Source organism: Pundamilia nyererei, unplaced genomic scaffold (assembly GCF_000239375.1).
Source record: "Pundamilia nyererei isolate P.nyererei 1_Seehausen unplaced genomic scaffold, PunNye1.0 scaffold00107, whole genome shotgun sequence".
NCBI lineage: Eukaryota > Metazoa > Chordata > Actinopteri > Cichliformes > Cichlidae > Pundamilia > Pundamilia nyererei.
The window spans coordinates 928359-951659 of record NW_005187508.1 but is presented as its reverse complement, the minus strand read 5'-3'; the positions used below and the strand labels follow the sequence as shown (position 1 = coordinate 951659).

At 40.8% G+C, this 23301-nt stretch overlaps 1 protein-coding gene across 2 annotated transcripts; it reads left to right on the top strand.

The window, feature by feature from the left end:
- The first annotated feature begins 294 nt into the window (after positions 1-294).
- On the top strand, positions 295-22639 carry lcorl (ligand dependent nuclear receptor corepressor-like). Of its 2 annotated transcripts, XM_005741119.2 has the most exons (8): positions 295-482; positions 1790-1852; positions 7503-7591; positions 7731-7857; positions 8329-8550; positions 8671-8749; positions 15133-19706; positions 19805-22639. In XM_005741119.2, the coding sequence occupies exons 1-8, from the start codon at positions 392-394 to the stop codon at positions 19810-19812; spliced, it is 5253 nt and encodes a 1750-aa protein (XP_005741176.1). In that variant the 5' UTR covers positions 295-391; the 3' UTR covers positions 19813-22639. The 2 variants fall into 2 exon arrangements, with proteins under 2 accessions (XP_005741176.1, XP_005741177.1); XM_005741120.1 differs by lacking the exons at positions 15133-19706; positions 19805-22639 and adding an exon at positions 9635-13090.
- The last annotated feature ends 662 nt before the right edge of the window (positions 22640-23301 follow it).

The following is a 23301-nucleotide window of genomic DNA, read 5'->3' as shown; positions in this document are numbered from 1 at the left end:
CTGGCTGCAGCCGCTCTGGAGCGCCATATTTTGTGACCTCCACAGTAGGCTGCATGGATACAGTGGAAACCTTGGAAAGGGTTGGGACAGAGTCTTTCATATATAAATTTGCCGTTAGTAATTTCATAATTCTATGAATCATCTAGTCTGCTTGCACTGATCATGTTGGTAATTTGTTTGCGTTACAACAACGGTCATTTTTAAATTTTGTTTTTTTAATCGTGCTCCAGGAAATGTTGGCAAAGAGAGGAAGTGAGGTAAGGTTCGCGCATGCGTGGTACGGATTGGGTTTCAGGTACGGATCGGGTAGCGGCGACAAATGCACCGCAGCGGTTACAATACACAGCGGCTGTAACGCAAACAGGGGAGAAAGAGGGGCAGAGGACGAAGAATGACGACGCTGCAGTGTAGATGCATGGCAGAAAAGAAGTTGTTTCGGCGGGAACTTGATTCTTGGCGTTACAAATTGATACACTGCGTCGGTATGGTTCATATGCAGTTTAGTATTTTGTAAAAAATAAAACATGTAGTGAATGGTTTTGTCCGGCAACAGAGGGATCGCTACCCGAGCTGTGTTGGTTCCTAGCTAACTAGCAGCTACTGATGTGGCTGCTTTTAGTGTTCAGTTAAGCCAAGACAGCTGCTTAGCTAGCTCCTTTTGTCTGCGCTTGCTAGCCCTTCGCCGGCGTTAGCGCTTTCTTAGGTCGTTTCATTTCTGTCTTAAATTGGATTGTAGCCAATAAGATATAATGCATATGCCCAACCAAGATATGTAATTTTATCTATCGGTGTACCATAACACAATCAGTTATATTAGTAACATACAGTTATAATTGTTTATTGTTCGATGGCTATGCTATAGCAGTGCTTAGCTAAAAGCTGTTGTTATTTCGGGAGGATGTTGTTGTTACGTTAAGTAAGCTAATGTCAGTGCAATGCCAGGAAAGCATTCATTTCAGTGGTGTCCGGTAACGGTTTTTCTCGGGCTCTCTTCTAATTTGAACGTAGTTTTTAATGCTACAGCAGCTGGTGATGTTAGCATAAGGCTGGCGCACCTATTCGTAAGTCAGTTTCCTACTGTGTATAACGTCTAAACAAGGGGTGTCAAACTCGTTTTAGCTAATGAACCATATACGGTCCAGTCCGGTCTCAAGTCGGCCGGATTTATAAGACCACTGTCCATTTGGTCACAAAAAAACTCGATCTTTTTTTTAAAAAAAAAAAAAATTTTTTTAAACAAAGCAAAAAACTGCCATCACCCAAAATATAGAAGACTCCCGTAAAATTTTGTCAGACATCAAATTATTTTGGTCATTTTGCAAATATGATGATTGATGTCGTTTCAGCATTTCTCGATGTTCTTTGCATCGTCTGGTATTGTATGTATCACAGTTAAAAAGGCACAAAATAAACCTTTACATTTGTTTTTATGATTTAAAGAAATTGCCTGTATCTACAGTTACATTTTAATTCCTGTGAAATAATGCTGTTAACACCACACCAGGAAATTTTAAATGGGAGTAATAACAACTTCACGGTAATATTCACACTGCATGTTTGACACCTCTGATCTAAACTGTTGTGACAATGGCATCCTACATGTAATCATGTATGTGTGTTTTTCAAGGTTTATAGAGAGTTCATTGTAAACATCTAAATTGTTCTGTCTTCCTGAAAATGACAACATAGTAAACAGTTTTGAGAGCAGATTTTTCTCAGATCTTGGAGCCCTAAACCATGCACTTGTTCGTATCAGCACTGATGGATTGCTCCCATTTTTGTCTTGCAGGGTTTGAAAGCATTCTGGAGGGAATTTATGGCCCGCTGCCGAGAGACCTCAATTTATTTCATGGTGGGTTGTTGGTTGTATATGCTCTTTACCATTGGCTTGTGACTATAAGAGGACTGTACATTTATTTTCAGCATAAGCGATGATATTGCCAAACAAACAAATCATTATTCTTGCCATGCCTTTTGTCTTCCCAACGCTGTCCCATATCTATTCTTATAATATCAGACCTCAAACATGTGTCACCAATATTAAGGCTTTTAAACCAAAAAAGATTAGCATTTGTTGTGGGATTTACTTAGCTATTGATTGGTATTCATTACGTTATTTAAGTAGTTGAATCAGAAACTACGTATTCAGTATGATTCATACTTGTACTTCCCATTTGACTGTAATTTTAACCGTATATTGTTTTTAAGTAGGACTCAAAAATAGCAAAAACGATTCTTTTCCTGCTCATTTAAAAGCAGTCCACTTCCTCTTTAACTCATAATTTTACATATATATGCTCTATGCTGCCTCGAGAGAAAGCACAGCAGATTGCATTATTAGATTATTTAACAACCATTGTTAACAAATTATGATACAGTTTCACTGATCCTAGAGGCAAGTCTACATATTTTCTGGTATTCTAATTTCAATATTTTGTTAGACCTAAAGCTGTGGTAGGAGTAATCAGGGACTAGATTTTCAAAAGCCTAAAACTGAGCCCTGAGGAGATAGAGTCCATTTCTGTGTCAGATGACTGTACAGTATGCTGAAAAGTAGAGTCTCCAGAGCTCCCAAAACCATGTTGAGTAAACTGTAATGTATCAGCTGAAATTTAATCTTCTTTGCCTTTGCCATGTGTTTATGTGTGACCCATTTCTCACCTGCTAAAATTCTGCAGTCACATAACAACCTCAGCGTCACAAAAGCCCCCACGCCCTGGAAACTTCCGTCGCTCTTTACGGTGTGCTCCAAGGCACCACCAGTATGTCAGCCTCACAAGAACAAAGGTCTTCACAAAATATTTGCAGTATATAAAGCAAGCAGTTACACCATAAAACATACCGATGGTGGCACTACCCTTTGTACTTATATCAGGAAGGAGCACAATATTGAACCTGGAAGTCAAATAAATCTAACCTAAAACACCAGAATTTGGTAGATCCCTGAAAAAACTAAAGAAAGTCTTACTTTCTGTCTCTCTGATGCCTTTATTAGCTTCGATCATGCCTTCACATCCCTCTAGCACTCTGTGGACACCAGTAGCCAAAACATACAGCTTGCTTGACACTGTCTGGGATCTCATTGAAGTCTGCAGTGTCATCTGGAGTTTGAGTTAGGCTACACTGGAACCTAGTCAGATGACGTGATAGACTCCTGGCTGGGTGGATGATTTGTTCAGTGAGGCATTCATTTGAGACAAGATCAGGGTGGGAAAAAAATCTATCTTAAATGAATGATAAGACAGCGCAACACCACTGTGCAACATTTTTTTTACTGCCACCCTTAATTTATTTTCCACACTATAAGGCATACTTAAAATCCTTTAATTTTCTCAAAAATCCACAGTGTGCCTTAAGTATTAATTCCGGTTGTGCTTACTGACCTTGAACCAATTTTATGTGGTACACAGCGCTCAAAAATCTGACAAAAAATCTTTTAGTACAACTTTAGCTATGAAGTCGCACCGCTTGATGTATTGTCGGAGGATTACGGGTACCGTAGTCAAGGGCCTCGCGGAGTAATCTGGGTCCAAAGCTGCGTCTGCTTCAGGTCTCAAAGTCAAACGAACACTGCGGCATCACTGAGTTACAAACTGTCTAAATTCTTTCATCTTTAATAAAATGAGCAGCGTTGCTGCTTTACCAGGTGTGACAATTAAGTTTAACATCCAGGCATCCATGAAAACAGAATTTCTTAAATTTAACGGAGTTAGAAGTTAGCAGGAAGTTAGCTCGCTAGTTTCCACCTAAACATGGTATACCACGTTTTGAGTGAGTGATTTGTGAAAAATATAAACATACAGCTCTGCTATCACTTCCAACATAAATGAAGACAGAAAAGTAAACAGCAGTGACTTTTGTAGGGTTACTGAAGTTGGACTAGCTGGTATATAATGCTGTGCTATGTGATCGCTAGCAACATAGCTATGTTAGCATAACATAAACAGTGAAGCTGGAGGATAAATGCTAACACTTGTTTCACTTAATGCGCTTTATGGTCCAAAAAAATACGGTACTAACAATATGAAATTAAAATATACTTAATTCATATAAATTGTGCCTTCAAAGTACCAAAATATCCTTTACACTTTAATTCATAGTATTTTAGGCATCGGTCTAAAATTATTCTGGAAAACTGATATTACATGTACCTTTAAGAAAATCATAGCAAGGCTTTCCATGATATGAAGTAAACTGCTGATGGGTGTAGGTACATCCAACCTCAGAAACATTTTAGCTCAAAAAGTCAAATGCAGTGGCAGCTGATGCTGCTGTTTAAATACAAGCGTGCAGCACATTATTGGCAACAGTAAAATTACTGGCAACTGTAGGCATTTACATTTAATGCAGCATCATATCTAAAGTCTGATTTTAATCACTTCTTCAATCAGTGATGTATTCATGTAATATACACTTGGATTAGAGCAAGATGGTTACTTAAAATGTATCTAAAACAATTTGGGGTAATGGGTCATATGCAGATAATATAAAATATATAATTTATAGGACATTTTATTCTGTTATACATTTACAGCTCAATGTATAAGGTTGGAAAATTATATTTTCAGTATTCTTTTTAATGCTATATCATCTAATCAGACAAGAGGTGAGTTGTGCATATACCATGATGAGGCATCATGTGTCTGTCTGCCAGAGGTGGGTAGAGTATCCAAAAATTGTACTCAAGTAAGAGTAGCATTACTTTAAAATATTACTCAAGTAAAAGTGAAAAGTAGTCGTCAAAAAAGTTACTCAAGTAAGAGTAAAAAAGTACCTGGTGAAAAGACTACTCAAGTAGTCAGTAACTGTTTGAAATGTCCGGTTTATTTTATAAATAAATGTTATCAGACAAACAAAAATAAATAAATATACAAATTTTAGTATTTTCAAAAGGAATATATGTAAAAACATCAACAAAATAAGGCACAATTCTGATTTCAGTTTTTCACAACATAAAGCTTTTTTCACCAATACCTACAGTAAATAATATAAATATATAAACAGTGCAAACAATTTCCAGTGACAAGATATGCTGTAAACTTTATATTCATTTTTGCTCCAAATGGCACAGCAGCCTCAGAGAAAACATTAGAACGAGGCATCTTCAACATATGTACATACAAGGCAGCTCAGTTTACCATAAGTTGTATGGGTGTGCATTTTCTGGATATTTAGCAAAAATGTGCCATTTCTTCACTCAGTGAAGTGATGGTTAAGCTTCAGCAGCAGTTTGCTCTCAAGGTTCTTTCTGTGAAGCTGTAACTATTAAGCAATGAACAGGAGTCCTGCATGACTGAGAAGTCCTTCACAAGCTCCAGATGCAGGAAGAGCTGTATTGATTTTGATTGACAGCTTCTTAATGTGAGGAAAGCCATGCAATAGATCCACACCTCCAGTGAATGGACATGAAAGGTACCTCTCCAGCTCCCCTGCTTCTGGCTTTCCTGCCCCCATGGATCCATCATCTTCGTCGGTTAGGCCGCTGTTTGTACTGGCATCATCCAGCTCTGTGTCTAGGTTATGTCTGATGAAGTTGAGACCTGTATGATGTATGGTTTTCAAAAGAATTAGCTCTGGTCATTATAGTGCTGTATACACTGCCAAGCTGCGGATGTTTGGCAAGAAAATTTGATCACACTGGAGATGTTTTTTTACCAACTCTTGTTGAAAAACAAAATCTTGTCATTCATATCCCGCACAAACACTTTGCAATGAATTCCAGATTAAGTTTAAAATAAGAACGCGTGCAAGGCTAAGCAGTGCTAGCCATTAGATCCTCCTGTTTGGCTGTTACTCTGGGAAAGACGAGAAAGACAGTGATGGAAGCCGTGACTGGAGCTACGATGTAGCCTCTAATCTCTCCATGGCTGTCTTGAGAAGGCAAACACCTCAGTCTGGCTGCAAAAAGATAAAAACCCACCCCTTCCAACCACAGGGGAGGGAGACGGATGAAGCTAGCTTTCAAAAGCTGGGCATACACTGTGCAATTTTTTTTTTTTGGCCCATTTTGAGCCGATTTTTCAGTCGCGCAACCGTTTTGGGGATCGGCCCGAGTTTCGCCTTAACCGTGTGTTGTGCATCGTGTAGTATACATGGGGTAACGAAAAGCAATTAAGAGCTCACGACCAGCTCCCAATCATCAATCGTAGGGTCGCAAGAACATCAAACCTCTTTGAAATCCTGTTGCCCCTCAACGCACCCTCTCAAACTGCGCATGCACAAACACAGAAATGAAAGTGAAAAGGCGGAGCAGCGTTTGATATGGACACGAGATGGAGGCACAACTTGTAGAACTGTGGCAAGCTCATCCGAGTACATAAGCGTAGAGCTGCCACCCAGGCAAAAGAAAAATAGAGCTATATCACGTTATAACGTGAAAAGTTTATTGTTCTAACAATATACTTTTCATGTTAGTGCAATATACCTTTCACGTTTGAACAATATAATATCACGTTATTACAGTATACATAATTATCATGTTCATACAATATAATTATCACGTTCGTGCAATAAAATATTTATATATATATATATATATTGTATTGCTTTTAAGCAAAACATTCTTTGTATATGAGGCAAAGGGTGTTCATCCTCTTCAGCTCTAGCGTAGACAGTTGGCTCTGCCATGTTTTCATGTGTTTCTTCTTTCCGTGTGTCCGCTACTTTGAAACGCTCGGGCCGCTCTGCCCGCCACAGTTTCAAACTGGTCATGTGACTGCATGGCCACATCTGATTGGTAAAAAATTTACCGGAAACTCCACTGGTGGCATGTTATCTAATGTGTTAAACTAAGTATTTTTAAAAAAGTAACGAGTCGAATTTTGCAAATGTAGTGGAGTAAAAGTACCGTTTCTTCTTCACAAATGTACTCAAGTAAAAGTAAAAAGTATTGTGCAAAAAAGGTACGGAGTAAATGTAACTCGTTACTACCCACCTCTGCTGTCCGCATTCACACGATTCACTACACCTTCTACAGTATTAGTTGGAATTAAATCAAACTGATTGTGGGCTTCACACAGTTTGTGTTCAGGGTCACATTTGTCATTTTACAGGCACTGATCTGCAATAGATGAGCTACTGCAACAAACGTTCTGGTTGAGAGTAGCTGTAAAAGCAGTTCTTGTTCAGTGTATTTTGTCGCCTTAAAAAAGGGGGGTGTTAAACAGTTATGTAGAGTTCATTGAGGCAGGAGTGATGGTCACTTTAACTGGTTATAAAAAAAAGACAAGCATGATAAACTGTTAATCAAAACCATTCTATTGAAATCAACATTAGCAGCTAATTTATTTTTAGATGCCACTTATGAAAAACTCTAGTCATTCTTCCGTGTGTATTGTCTATATATGATAGCGTGGCTCATAATGAGATTAGTATTGTGTCAGCAGCATTTGAAGTGGCTGGTATAAGGAAACAGAATAGAAACCCCTGCTGCCTGTTGTCAGTTTTGGTTTGATCCATCAGCAGTACTGTAATACATGGTTATGCGATATTGTGTCTTTCAGACTGTGAACCGGAAGAGGTAGATGACTGGTCTCCAGAATCAAACTGCTCTCCGTGCTCTTTCTGCAACGTGCTCCTGGACAAATCTAGTGTAAGGACTTTAGTTTTGATAAGCCTCAGAGAGGTTCTCTTTCTTTTCTCTGCACCCTAGAGTAAAAAATAATTCTAAATAAGTAATCACCTTTCTGTCTCTGTATCTTCTTCTTTTTCCTCTTTATCATCCTCTCTAGGATCAAGCACCTGCAGCCACGTCGCCCCTCTCCTCCCCCTCTGATTACTCACCTTGTCAGGCCCCAACCATCTCTGAGAGCACCCAATCAGCACACAAGTTCCTCCAAGCTGTGTTCCAGAAGAAAGGTGAGTCAGGTGGATTTGGACAACCTCGTTGTTATGTAGAACTGTTAATATACTAAGAGCTCCTATACTGAAAACAGCTGCCAAAGTTGACATAAATATTAATGTGGGGAATAACCAGAGAGTATCTCACAGTTCCTGTCTACTGATGTACACAATGAACTGAATTACATTATTGACCTAATACACATTGCGGTTACTGTGGTGTAATTGGCATGTCAAATCTCTGCTATTCATGACCCACTAAGTGTTCCCAAAGATTTAGGATGCTTTTGAGACTTGTTTCTAGTGTGGTAACATCAGAAGACATTTTTTGTTACAGTGGATTTAATTTCAATATCTCATTAAAAACGCTGTTTAAACACTGTTTTCTAGATCAGTTTTTCAGATCAGTTTTCTAGTCCTTTAAATAATGCATGTTAAAATTGAAACCAGTGATTTTAATTGTATTTTTTTTCTTTCTCCTCCTGTTAGATGTGCACCTGAGCAGTGATTCCAACATACCTCAGATTGCTCAGGAGCTGATGAAGAAGATGATAACCACATTTGCTAAGGAGTATGCATCCAAGTGCCTGCTCCACACCAATACAAATGGTGTCACAAGGACCTCATCACCCTTGTCTGACGCGTCCGAAGCATCTGACGCCCCTCTGGACCTCACAGTGAACCGAACTCAGGAGGAGAACACGATCGAAGGTAGAGAACGCATTTAGTGCACGCATATAAAATTAAATGTTATGTCTGACTGTAACATGGACATCCTCCTGAAGGAACCAAACAACTGGCACTCAGACTCTGACACTTGTCTTGTAACAGATGGTGTGCTGGACCTCTCCAACCGGAACTCTGCCTGCTCAACAACTTCATCATCATCAGAGAATCACAGGGGATCAGGGTAAGTTTTTGTAGTTCTCTGACTGCATTTTAATGTGTCTGGCCTATTGACTTATCCCTACTCTTAGTTAAATCTGGGTCTTCTTCACAAAAACAAGAATGCCGTTTACATAACTATGGCCCATATCCTATGACTAGAAAAATCACTTTGGTTTGCAGCAAATCCACATTTCAGAGTGTGGTACAACAACAGCTATATAGCATGGCAAAGATTAAGAGGTTAGCATGAGCACTGTGTTTATTACTGTCATGCTCACTTCTCAGCTAAATAGCACCTGTTCAGTCTGAAATACACACATTCCTGTTTCAGCAGTTCTTTGGTTCAAGTAATTGTAATAAATTGTGAGGAGCTAGCTTGTGTTTGTTGTTGTGGTTCTATGGGGTTTACTCTTTTATCTCTTGAGCGGTAACGTCACAGCAATGGCCGTATTATAACATTTGCCAGCAGCTCAGGATTGTATAATGAGGAGAGCATTTCAGTACTTCACAACCATTTTACGTCCGTTTTTACTAATACATTAATGATGAGTTTGATTATCCAATCTTCAAGCATGTAGGACTTTCACTGGATATCCCAAAACTACAGGGGTTTTATGTGAGCACCAAAGTAACCCCAGCCATTCACAGACTGTCCCACCTGGACGTGAAGAGGCTTTGCTGCTGTGTGTGAGAGACACACAGCAGCAGTGTGTGTGTGCGTGCGTGTGAGGGCCCACAAACAGACTGAGAACATACAGACATGAAACTAACAGTCGCAGTGATGTTACCAACACAAGGCATAAAGGAGTGGACCCCTCGCTCTGCACCCCCTTGTCCCCTATGCCACAAATCAAACCACCTCCATCACCTCCATCCTGACCCTGCTGTTTGGTCCTCACATCCCTAGGAGGCAGTGCAGGCAGAAGGAATACACTGAGAGGAGCTGGGAGCTGTCTGAGGGATTGCTGTCCAAGGCCTTGAAGGATATACGATCAGGAAGGCTGCAGGAGCAGCGGGCTGCGTTGCTTTATGGAATACCCCTTCAAACCCTGAGACAGGGTCTGGATGGCTGGGCTGAAGGGAGGCTGGGAGTGCTGCATCAGCTTAAAGCAGGAAGCAGAGATATCAGGGATGAAGTGACATCATGCAATGTGATGTCAACAATGCTGGGTGGCGAAGCACGCCTTGTTTTGCAGAAAGTGGCAGCATGGGCAGAGCGAGCAGAAATTGGAGGTGCTGTCGAGGAGCATGGGGACTTTAGTTTCCCTTCATCTGTTCTTGCCTTTTATCAGCCGGGTAGTTTACAGAAGACCCTCCCTCACTGTTTTCCCCAGCTCAGGGATGCTCTCCAGCCCCCTCCAAGCCCCACCCCCAGTCTGGAGCCACCCACACCCCTGCGTATTCCTCAGGTTCGTTGTGCGTCTGACCACAAAAGGTCAGTGTCAGCTGAGAATTGCAGCATAGCTGAAAACCTACATCAACGTACCTCATCAAGCGAAGGTACTGCCAGTTCATCAACAGCAGCTGCCAGACCTTCATCTCTCTTCAAACTCAGACCTCCACTCTTGGCACAAGGATGTCCAGGCAGTGCCAGCCAGTCACCTCATCGCCTGGGACCACGTGGATCCTCACTGGATGAGTCAGAAGATGGGGCAGGTTGCCGGGATAAAGACAAGCAACCTAGAAAGAAGCGTGGGAGGTACCGCCAGTATGACCACGAACTGATGGAGGAGGCCATCACCATGGTGATGGCTGGTCGCATGAGTGTGTCTAAAGCCCAGGGGGTTTATGGGGTGCCCCATAGCACACTAGAATACAAAGTGAAAGAGCGTACTGGAACACTGAAGAACCCACCTAAGAAGAAATCTGCCAACTTCTGTTTGTCCAGTTCTCACTCGTCTGGTTCTGGTAGCACGACCAGTTCCACTAACTCAGGGAGTCTTGCCTCAGCTGCTGACGCAAAGAGGTTCTAGACCACAAACGCCTCAAAAACACCTCAACACTTGAACACATCACCTCCTACAAGATAAATGTTTTCTGGAGACACTTGTTAAAACACAACACATGCCTTTACAAACTACACGGATATTAATATTCAGGTCTTTTAACTCTGTCTGTGATGTGATAGTCATACTTAAAGCTGTATTTCTCCTGCTTCGTTCTGAGTCCTTTGGTTAAAGCAGCCATAAACAGTACTGTTTTATTCAGGTAGAAGTCCTGCTCATCTTGATCTAGTCGAATGATTTAGATCGTTTACTTTGTTTATGGATAGACCAACGTGGTAAATGAATTCGGATCAGAGCCTGAGGTACTGAACCTCTTAATTCACCATCTCCTTTCGTTTCACTGTACTATTGTCAGAATACTGTTTTTCTATTTTTTGTTTGTTTGTTTTTTTCCGTTTGGGACTGCTGTGGAGTTTCGTGGCTTGGTTATTAAGATACCAGTATGTGATTACATCTAATTAAATCATCGATAAGTTAATGTTCAACAAAATGTAACCTATTCATAGTTTAACATTAGATCACTTAGTAATTTTTACTACCACGATTGATCAACAGAATTAAAAACAAAGGCTTTTTTAAAACGAGAATCTGTTGGTGATATAGAATAAAATTAATGCATCGTTATTTTACCTTCAGGGTAGTCGTACTGTGTTGTACATCCTTTTCTCAAGGAGGAAAAACAAACAATGATGGCTGCCCAAAAAGATTGCTCAAGACTCAAGTATGAGAAACACAGTTGCAGACCTTTTAAGGCTGAAAAATAAAGTGTGACTGTCATATTTGTTAGCTGTTAGGTTATTAGGTTATTCAGGTTTAATTCAATTCTTAAAGCTCCTTGGTAATGGAGCATTGATGATTGTGATTTGCAGCTTTCTATCTCTCTGGGTATGTATACCTAGGCTTTTCAAGTGACTTAGAGCCATTAAAACTATTTAAAAACTCATTTCTATTGTTAGAGACCTCTACAAACAGGGAGCTTGTACACTATATATGCTGTGGTGGCTACATCTTGATTATGAGTTTTTGTACAAGAGATTAGCTTAAAAAAGCCATTTTGTGTCCACATATTTCCTTTCATTCTCTACAAGCTAATCTAAACACTGTATTGAGTGTAGTTGGAATGCAAACGTGCAGCATGTTTTAAATGTGCACTGATAAGCTTGGGAACTGTATATTATTGTGTATTTGTACCGTTTGTGAAAGATGTTCTTTTATTATCACAGATATTTACTAATTCTGCTACTGTAGCTGTATTACTGCAAACCTCATACCATGACCGCTGCTTAACTTTTACGGGACTGTTTTCCTGGCACATGGATGCGTAGCTACAAGAAAAACTCATTTCAGTTAACGTTTTAACAGTAATACCGTTAAGCCTAATATTAATATTTGTTTTATGGGTAGTCTTAATGTTATAGATGGTCGACTGTGTCAGCTACTGGAGGTTTCGGTAGTTTAGGTTTTTAGTGAAATGTTTAAACGGCGACCACGCGGCTATTCAGTGTCAGGCTTTTAAGGCTTCTTTGTCTGCGTCTGTAAAAATGCTAAAAGTTTCGTCTACACTCATGTCTGCCTCTAGAATGGGCTTTTTGCCATTAACAGTGCTACTACCAAAGCAGCATTTCAGGGTTACCCACACAAAGCTGCTTTACTTTGGATTTGCTGCAATGTCAGCCTGCCCCCCCCCCTTCTCTCTCTCTCACCGTCTTTAACCTGTTGCCACATATACCTCTGAACATTCTCTGCCTATAGCCCAGTGTTAGGTTTCAAATCAAGCTTAAAATCTGTATGAGTTCTTTATCTCTCAAGAAACAGCGAACTGTAAATTCACTGCTATCAACAACACTTAAACTTTAAAAAAAAAAAAACTAGCCATGTGGCGTGTAAAATCTTTTTTTTTTCCTTTTTTTTCCCTTTAAGGTTGAAATTCTGTCTTGCGGCATTTACAGATTTTTCTTTTTTATTTATTTTTTGTTATTAATGTCGGTTTTTAAAAGTTCTTCAGTCACAAAATTGTGGCATTTCAACCTTTGTAATTCCTCCAGCTGTGCAACTGTTGTCTCCACTTCTGAATGTCTGTTCTTATTGCGGTACATGGTGCCGGTATCTATGGCGACAGCTCAGCACAGCATGTCTCTATTTTGGGAGTTATCTACTATTTATATCAAAATGACTCCGAACACGCCCTGAGAAATTGAAAAAGGACATCATTGTATTTGTTTAATTGCAGCTAATTCTGGGAACACACTTGGGCTTTGAGATTAGGGCTTTTTAATTTTTGATTGAACTGCTGGCAAATCTTTGAGGCAACGTAATTCTGCTATTTATGCATAAATCAATTATTGCACTATGATTTATAAAACAAAATTGTTTTTTTCTAGAAACTTGTTTTGTGTTGTTATGGCATATTTATTTATTGATTGCGCTTCAGAACTGTGATTTATTTTTTTATTTTTTTAAATATTGTGGTAGTTCTTGATTTGTAACGGGGCACTTTGATGCATTGTGAAATGTGTATTGCTACAATTGCATGAATGCTTTTAAATGTTAGCTCATATAATTTATTTAGTCCAGAAATTATACTGCTGACTATTGTGATTGTTTAGTGATTTTGTTACTATTAAATTATTTTAATGATTTTAAAGAATAATTTGTCATAACAAACTCAACAATATAGCCTCTGTAACACCTAAAGTACTTGGAAAGTTTCCACCGCAGAAACTAGGCGGAGATGGGCAGGTGGTTTTGCAACATATACACCTTTGTATATGTTCCAGTTGTAGGACTAATTTGTGAGGGTAGATATTCCTGCCCAGAAAAGCTTCAAGTGGGGCTCAATGCTGTTAGGTTAAATGTTGAATAAGCACTATTTTTGAAAATTAGCAACCTGTCAAACAAGACAAAGAACATGAAATTGCTGTAAACTGCTCATGTATGAAACAGCAATGGCTGTTCGAGACCCACCACCACCGCTTTTAAATTAAACGCAACAATACAGCAAACTGCCCAGTAGTTGGAAGAAATTATTTAACAAGTCGGTCAGAAAAGTTTAGCTTGAACCCCACCACCAAAGTTGCTGTTCTACCTCCTGAGCAAGGACTCTCTTGGAGGTACACCCCAGAATTGTAATTGTACCCTGGTTCCTTCAGTGAAAAGTTCCTGCAGTGGAAACTTGACTCAACACTACAGAATGTAACACGTAAACCTGGCCTCTTGAAACCTGACATGGTTTGGCCGCAAACAGTACTTAAATTGCTGGAGAGAAAAAGTAAAAACTTGAAAATAGGTTGATATTAAATCAGTTACTTGATTCTATAATTAAATATCTTACTTCTTGGACCTGCTGGCTGTTATGAAAATTAGAGGGCTTTTTGAACTGTTGGTTTGTTGATGAAAGTGCTGTTGGTTTTAAAAAAAAAAAAAAAAAGTTAAGTTGAGCGTTTCTTCAATCATTCCTTCTGCTGTTAGCAGAATGTTATCATTTGCCTTCAGCAACTAATCAATAAAACAGTTCTTTAATCAATCGCCTGTTGTTATTTTTTTTCTAGAATAATGGTTTGCTTTACAGTTATCAGAGTTGTACTGCAGATCAAAGGTTTTACAACTTTTTACAAGGGCTAGAATCCAGTAAATGGTAAAATGGTAAATGGCCTGTATTTGTATAGCACTTTTCTAGTTCCTAAGGACCCCAAAGCGCTTTACACAACCTGTCATCCACCCATTCACACACACATTCACACAATGTAGAGCAATGCATCATGTCACTTCCTTCTGCAATACATCAACATTATAGTGGCACTCCAAAAATGAAAGTGCATTTGGGGGAAAAACTACACGGCAAACGCTGCTAAATAGGCTGCATTTACAATATCGTTTTCCTGGTGTAATAAACCACAAAAACATCTTGCACTACAAGCTACATTCCACTTTTTTTTTCTCCAAATGTTATTATTTAAGCTGAAAGTTTTGTACCATTCAGAGTTCATTTTATTTCATTATTGATGGCTAGCAAGTCTACTGCCAAAAAAATTTACTGTGTAACTTTTTTTCTTCTTAAGCTTATTTCAAACATTGATTTCTGTAAGGATACATTACCATCATTTCATCACAATATTTTGCCTACATCTTAAGCTGCTTATCACATTTTTACATTAACTCTAATAATGCGGGTGCAGTCTTGCAACCAGCACGAACTCCAGTCTCATCTATAAAATATATGGAAGTCAGAAATGACAAACTTTCAGGCAGTGCTGTTATGGAACAAATGCAACTTAAATGTGCTTGCTGCTGAAATTTTTAGTCTTCATTATTTTGTGTGCATGCTCCTTTTTTTTTTTTTTCTCATTTGAAACTTTGTGAGTAAAACATTCTAACTCCAGTTTTTACCTTTTACCTCTAGCTCCCTGGTGCCATCTTTCACAGAAGACGAGGCAGGTCAGCAACAGCGAGGGACTAAGTTTGGTCAATGTTCCACATTGGATGATGTTCTGAGTTCTCTCTGCCCAGCTCACCAATCCTTAATCTACCAAATCCTCAAGTATGCTTGCCATGAAAAAGAGATGCTCAGGAACGAAAGGGACACTGTTTTATGTTCCAAGAAGCTGCATTGCACTTCGTGTCAGAGTCTTGTTGCAGCCTCTCCTGCATCGTTCCATTCGCCTTGCACACCCTCTTCTAATTTATGCTCGTCCTCTTCCATATGTTGTGAGAAACGCAGCTTCCAAATCAAGAAAACAAGAGATGGAGAGGTAGGAGATGGAGACCCTCCTTGTCCTGTTCTGAAGAGAGAGCAGAGTCCCTCTCCTCCCCCTCTTTCCCCAATCCCGTCAGATTTCGGTAAGAAATGTGATGAAAACCCACCCTCTCTGCTTCACCAAGAGGAGGATGTTAATCTCATGGTACAGAGTTTTGTAACTGCAAGCTACGAAGCCTCAGATGTCAATGCAACTACAGAAGATGCTGAAAGTAAGATCGCTGAAAGAAGTCAGGCTGATAAGAATCCAAGTGAGACTTCACTGCAGGATGTCATGGATCGTTTTAGTGAGAAACTGGAGACAATAACACCTCTAGACAAGGACCCTACTCTGGTTTCTACGGCTATCTATGTTTCTGAAAAGGAGCAGCCGTTATCTCCCTCAACCAGCTACAACCTGCCTTTTCGTGCTGATGCCCATGTCACTGAGATCATCACCACAGTGCTTCGCACAAGCAGTCCCAGTGATTACAGCTTGAGTGAGCTGTTTAGTCGCCAAGACAAAGAATCCAAGTCACCCGTTACTAGATCCCGTCATCGCCAGAATGTTGAAAAACCTAAATGCACCCCTGAGATACAGAACAACAATGACCAACAAAGTTCAAGTGTACAAAAACAGGTGAATACAGTGGCTACAAGCTCAGCTAAACAGTGTGTTTTGTCCTGCAAAGAAGGTGGTGAGGGTTGCAGTTCTACAAATGACAAAAGCCACAAGGGATCCCCATCAAGTGAAACCACTGAGGCTGAAAGATCAGGTAAAAGGAAAGCTTGTGCTATTAAAGGGAGAGTGTGTCATCTGCTTAACATTTCTGAGGGTGCAAGAAGATCAAGGAGAAATATAGTCCCTCCACCGCGGTTCTCCTCCTATGTCACAGAGCCCAGACGTATGTTCTTTGTTGCGTGTTTCTCTGAACCTATCTTTAATCAGAAAGCACAAAAGGACAAGGCTTCATCTAGCACCAATCATATGTCATCAAAAGATCCAGATGCTAAGGATGCCAACGTAGAATCCAGAAATGACGTTTCTTTGTCCTCATGTGTGAACACAGGGAAGCTTGCCTTTCAGTCAGCAGAAAAAGGACATGAACTATCTCACATGGAAGTGAAAAGTCAAAGCCAGGTCACTCCACAGATTGTGACTGCGAAAGACCAAAGTCCTAAAAAACATCGCTCAGGCAAAGAGAACAATAGTAGTGACCGTGTTGTCCCTCTCTTAGGACGGTTACGATCAGCATCATCAAAAAGAGTACAGGACTCCTCAAATATGGATGTCCCTATAAATTCTGATACCTGTCTTGAGAGTCTTAAAAATTCCCAAGTCCAGTACACTAGTCCAATTAAACTTATGTTTGTATCACCAGTAAAGGATAAAGAGGGAGTTAAATACAGTCTCAAATCAGCAGGCTCTGGTTCTGGCTCACAAACAGAACATTTTGATCCCTGTGAAGAGTCTTCATGGTCAGGGACACTTCAGAAGCACACAATCCAGAGCAAAAAGCCTGCAATATCACAAGTAAAATCAGTTGTCTCACCACTAAAATCTTCTGCCTCATGCACAAGGTCTTCTTGTTCCCCAACCAAGTCATCTTCTTCACCAGCCAAGTCTGGTTCCTCAACACGCAGGTCTGGTTCTTCAACACCCAAGTGTGATTTGTCACCTGCCAAATCTGGTTCCTCAACACCCAAGTCTCTTTATTCACCATACAAGTCTGATTCTTCAGTATCGAAGTGCTCTTCCTCACCAAGCAAATCTGCTTCCTTAACACGCAGGTCTGCTAATTCACCATCCAAGTCTGGTTCTTCAACACCCAAGTACGGTTCTTCACCACGCAAGTCTCCTTCTTTGCCCAGGTCCCCTTCCTCATCACCTAAAGATGCTTCCAGAGGATCAGGTGAAGGTACTCCAACTAAGCGCGTAGCTGGAGCTGACAGCCAGGGATTATCAGGTAACTCGACTTCTTTTCATGAAACCACTCCACCAAAAAGGCGTCCTGGGCGTCCGAAGAAACTGGGACCACAGCTGGAGCAAAAAGCAAAAAGGCCAATTGGCCGACCCCGTAAGCAGAAGACTTTGGATTCCGAACCTAAAAATGTTAAAATGGTAAATGGTAATTGTCAGTTGGCACCTAATATTGAGGAGAATACAACTAAAAACCTCAAGATAACAGTCGTATATGGCCGTTCGAGGAGAAACAAACGATTGGTGTCAGAGGGCTTTGACCAGCTGCAAACAGAATTTCATGACGCTTGGCGAGCCGTAAGTCTATTGCACAACTCTAAGACCAGCTCAGGTAGTATTAAAACAACCTCAGAGGAGTTGGATTTTGTCAGACCAGCGAAAAGGCCTGCTCCTCAATCTGGCAGTAACATCAAATGTCAAAAGCATGATGATTCTGTTCGCTCAAGGAAACCAGGTAGACCTGCAAAGGTTAAAATCTCTGGAATCTCAGTCACAGTGACCACAGTGTCACCTCGTCAACGTAAAATTCAAATCAATAAAGAGAATAGGCAGTCTCCTGAAATGCTGGCTCCTAGGAAAGTACTTCTACAAGACTTCATGTCTGCCAAAGAGCCCAGGACAATCAGTCATCAGTTAATGAGCAAAAGGGGTCAGAAAGAAGAAGGGAAAGAAACAGAGGATGGTAGTAAAGATGAACTCCCCAATCAGCCTGTAGTACGACACTCCAAGAGAGTGAGAAAGCCATCAATACACTTTTTGCATGCTGTTGCCACCTCTACATCATACAGCCGCAGCAATGCGCTGGTACGACGCTCTAAACAACTTCTTTTAAACAAGGCAAACAGTGAAAGGAGACAGGATGAGCAGCAAAGTAGTTTCGAAACTTCAGGTGAGAAGAGAAAGTCATGTGGACCACAGAAGAAGGGTGTTTCTCTAGACGTAAGCAGATTGGCAGGGGTATCTGTTGATTCGATCTTTAGGTCTAAAGAGACATTAAGGTGGTGGGCAGCATCAGCTGAGGAAAAGACAATGAACCAGGAGCTCGCCAGACGAATAAGAGTCATCTCTGACACTTGGGTCTCAGACGCTGTGGACAACCAAGAAAAAGAATTGGCCCTCGATTCTAAACTAGGCACTAAAGACAGCAGTTTATTTGCCAAGAATTCAAATCATTTCTCTGTGGTCCGAACACTGTTTGACTGTTCGCCCAACAAACCAAGGTCCTGTAGCATGCAGCAGATCTGCTCCTGGTTTATGGAGACCACCGAGACACAATCTCTGGCCATTGTCAAGAAGGCAAGCTCCCGTAATCGTTACGAACTTATGCACTTCCCTCGTTCTGCTAATGCAAAAAGTGTTTGCCACAGTCCTCAGGCAGAGCGACTCCGCAAACACATCAAGAAGTTTGCCAAAATGGTGCCAAAAAGCCCTTTACAGCATCAGAAGGCTCAGAGACTGCTGAGGAAGAGAAACAAAGCAGCTGTGTCAACACACAGACGACAACTTTTTACTTTAAGCATTGCAAGCAAGCGCACTCGCCAAGTCCAGCCGTTGAGAGGCAAAGCATTTAGTATATATCAAGCCACTCTGGTTAGAGCAAGGACACGTTTTCTAACCCGGAAAGAAAGGGATAGGTGGCAAAATGGGGCTAGGGACAGGAGAAACATAAAAGCAGTATCATGTTGTAGAAATGAACGTATAGTAACTGGACTACAATCTAAACGTAAAGCATTATACACATCCACAAACGATCGGCACTCTGTTGGTTTGGAAAACGGTTCTACCGCCTCTTCGGTTAGCCAAACTCGGGAACTCGTGGATGTACACAAAGAGCAGAACCTCTGCTCCAAAGCCTGGGGTCCTGAAACGCTGAAAGAATGCCGGGTGTTTCTAAGGAAGATCAACTCTCCTGATAGCGAATCGGCTGAGGAAGAGTGGGACTCTTGTACTGTGACACTGGAAGGGTCACCTTCTGCATACCTCTTTGCAGAACAGGACAGGCAACTGGTAAGATTCGTTAAAGCTGTGAAAACTGAAAGAAAAAGGAGCATTAATAGGAGGACTGCCTCGAAAGAGTTGGCAGATTCTGCATCAAAATCAGTCCAGGAGCAGGAAGCAAAGCCAGCAGGGAGGCAGAAAAGAAAATTCAAGAGTCCCAGGGTTGCGTCTACTGAACCACCACAACCACCACCAGCGAAAATCTTGAGACAATCGCGAATGAGGGGCCTGACTGGGCCGAGATGGCGTGACTTTGTCCTTGGTAACTACTTTTCTTTCTTTTCTTTGAATTGAAGGCATTGACTTTGCCCATGCAAAAGTTACCCAATAAACGTTTGTTCTTTTATCTTTTCCTGACAGAAAGCTAACTGAAGCATGAGGCCTCCTCTTCCTGGGAAAGGGACTGTGGTTTAACGTGGTGCCTTTGGACTTTGTGCTGACCACGTAGACTGGCCATCTCAGTATGGTTCAGTCTTACAATCAGCAGCTATGTAGCAGTCTAACTTAAAAGCTTGATGTTGCACTATTTTTATCCATGGATATGTATGTACATTTTGTCATCTTGCCTTTGTCTTTCTGAAGGTGTATAGTAGATCAATATAATAGTTACTTCAGAGTTTTAATGGAAAGAGTGCTTATACCGTGAACCCTGTCAGAGTGGTCATAGAGGAATGAAAGCTCGACTGCCATCTCCCTAAAAATGTACCTTTACTGATACTAAGACCAACACTTCTTCTCGGAAATGAGCCCTTACTGTATATCTTAACCTGACATTTATCATAATTTTTACTACTTTAAGCCACAATGCCAGCTCTAAAACCCCCACTTATTTTATTTATAGTGACTCGTACTTTGGCACTGTTTTGAATGTTTAATTTGTAATTTAATATTTGCTTCTGTATTTTAGGTTTGCTTAAAGTATATTGGAATTTGATTTGAAACTTTTTCTTAATCCGAGCCTTTTGTTTTCTCTACTGCTGTCGCAAACAAGTAGCCAAAACAGGCTTTTAATGAAGGAATCTTTCAGTTCACTTAACACCCAATCTTAACTCCAGTAGCTATCTGTGAAAAGGCCACAGCTGTAAGAGTGTGTCTTGAAATGCACTAATTGGCCTGTACTAAAACCAAATATTTGATGTCACGAGTTCTTTTTCAAGAGCATTTTCAGTTGTCAATTCCCCACAAAATGCAGAGGTGTCTGTGAAGTGACAGAAATGGCATTATGCAGTTGTAGAACATAGCTTCTGGTTAATTTCATGGTTTGTGGGATCTTTCTTGTTTTTATTCAGTTATCTTTCTAAGAACGTATTATTTTCACCCAAAGCATATACTGTATGTTGCTGTCAGATCGACTTTTTGCACTATTGAGCCCCTTTCAGACGTGATATATGCACCGCTGGCTTTTCGTTAAAGTGCTGACATCCTGTCAGTCAGACGTAGAGTGCTTTTACATTGTTTCTCACAATTTACTCGTATTTAATCTGTGATTTTTTTTTTTTTTTTTTTTTTTTTTGCGCTTGTTGTTCACAAATATTTAGCCAGTGACCTCCCAACTTTGAATGACTAGAATTTTTACGTTTTATTCAGTATGATGTGAAACCGACGACTGGGACCACAAAATCATCTGAAAAACTGAGCTGTGAAGAGGGTGTGGGCGTTTGTCTCATAGATTTAGGCACGATCCTAGAGACAGGTTGGCAACCACCAGTTACTGGGGAAAAATGAGTTTTCCCTGACCAGCTGTTTAACTATTAATTTCTGCTGTTGTCACTATGAACAGGGTATTTTTCTTAAGCGTGTGCGTTGCACGTATAAGTAGCTGCAGACACCACTGACGAGTAGCATTTCCTGTTACTTTCTGCACATGTTGTTTGTAAACTGCAGCATCTCAGCGGGCAAGTCTATGCCATCACTGCAAATTGGCAGGCATGCAGATGTCTTGCACACCATCTGCTGATGCAATTTACATCACTCAGACTTGCCTACGTGGGAAGTGGAACGCACCCATTACTGCATGTATCCTGCTGAGAGAGCTGTACCCTGCCTCTCCTGCACAGGCTCAGAGAGATGTTTGTTGTTGTTTCGAAACAGAGTTGGCGAGATAAAATCTCATTGTGTACCTGGTATTTCTGTTCGGGTCTTTCACTTGAGAGCTCAACAACTCGCAGGTCCACGCGATACGGTCGCTGTCCTAATCTCGCAAGTTCCTTTTAAGTTGCAATGCGACGCATGCAGTGTAGAAGTTGATACACTAATGTTGCAAGTTCAACATTAGTAAAAGCTTTGCCGTCGTGGCTTTCACAGAAGAGTGACCGGGGTCTTCCTTCGCACATGAAACCTACGTGTTTTCATGCTGTCAGATCAAAGGCGAAGAGTGCACGTCTGAAAGGGGCTCTATATTTGAGATTAATCCCACTACGCAGATTCCTCCTCCCATATTTTGCACATCCCATCTCCCACTACCACTCCCCCCCCCTTACTGTAAAACTAGAATCTGTTTGGTGCAATACAAATCCAGATGATTTATCAGTATGTAGTAATTATTTTATTGCTGACAGACGAATGGATGTACATGAGTACCAGTGGCCTGGGATGTTACTTCAGTTGTTTCCATAGCCATGTAATGTGATCTTAAAGGATTCTGCTATACAAACTATGTTTGCCCACCTGCGTTGGTCTCATCAGAGAAACAAAAATATAAGAATTTTTTTTTTTCCTCTTACACGTAATAGCATTATTTACTTTTTAAATGTTGAGTTGTCACTGTTTCCCTGGATTTTCTGTTATTTTCTTAAGTTGCAGCAAGGGACGCCGACCTCCACAGGAGCTCAGCTAGGACTAGGCCTGAGAGTTGATGGGGTAACACTAATCTTGGATCAATGTCATTGTTTTTCTGCCATCTGTTCAGAGACGGGCAGATCCAAGGTGTCCAGCTGTAGGTCAAAAACTTCACCCTTTAGGGTGTGTTGTAACCCGACTACCGTTGTATGCATGTCACTGTGGTTGCCGTTTCAACATAAAGGAGGTGGGCAAGTCTCTGTCATTTGATAAATAACCATCAGCCCTTTGTTTGTTGAAGAACCTGGTGCTATACATCTGTTGTATATTTTCTTTATCATGTGTTTTTATACTGTCCAATACAGATGCAACAAACAGGTGTCTGTGACTGAACCAATAAAGAGTCTTTTGAGATAACCAGAGAGGTGTGAGTTATTCATTCATTTGTTGTTGTGGAGCCAGCATGTTCTTCCTGTCTTGCATAAGCATTGTCCCACAGGCATGTAGGGCTGGTTAATTAATGACTCTAAATCTGCTACAGGTGACCTATTCATTATTCAGAGTGTACCCTGCCTCTCACTTGATGCCAGCTTGGATTGACTCCTGCCCCTACAAACTTGAGCAGATGAATGGTTGTGTATCTTACAGAAATAATAGGAAATGACAAAGGTCCTCATCTAGGTGTAAACCAGGGGCCGTTCTTCGTACCTCGCTTACTACATCCAAGATCAGATCATCGCGCTAACTTTGAGCTCGCTATTCCGGTTCTTCGAACACACCTGTTGTTGACGATTAGTTTAGCTGGATGAAGTAATGTGAGATCACTGGGTGGCTTAATAGGGGCTACGCATCGATAGTAGAAACATTGATCGGCAACCCTTTGATTGGTCGGCGAAAATGTCGAAGGAGCGCGCTCGGTATTTTTCAGCAGCAGAGCAATAACTCTTGATTGAGGGGTTTCAGGAGTTCCAGAGTTTAATTAAAATGCAAGGGAACACTGCAAAGGCTGCAAAAGCAAGGAGAGAGGGCTGGCAGAAAGTTGCTGACAAATTAAACTCGTAAGTAATTTAATAATAATA

What these genes read in the sequence shown, in the direction of transcription:
- lcorl (XM_005741119.2), top strand. Translation starts at nt 392, where the DNA reads ATGACGACGCTGCAGTGTAGATGCATGGCAGAAAAGAAGTTGTTTCGG. An exon ending in TGCTCCTGGACAAATCTAGT is followed by an intron (nt 7,592 to 7,730) that starts GTAAGGACTTTA and finishes CATCCTCTCTAG; the next exon opens with GATCAAGCACCTGCAGCCAC. An exon ending in GAGAATCACAGGGGATCAGG is followed by an intron (nt 8,750 to 15,132) that starts GTAAGTTTTTGT and finishes TTTTACCTCTAG; the next exon opens with CTCCCTGGTGCCATCTTTCA.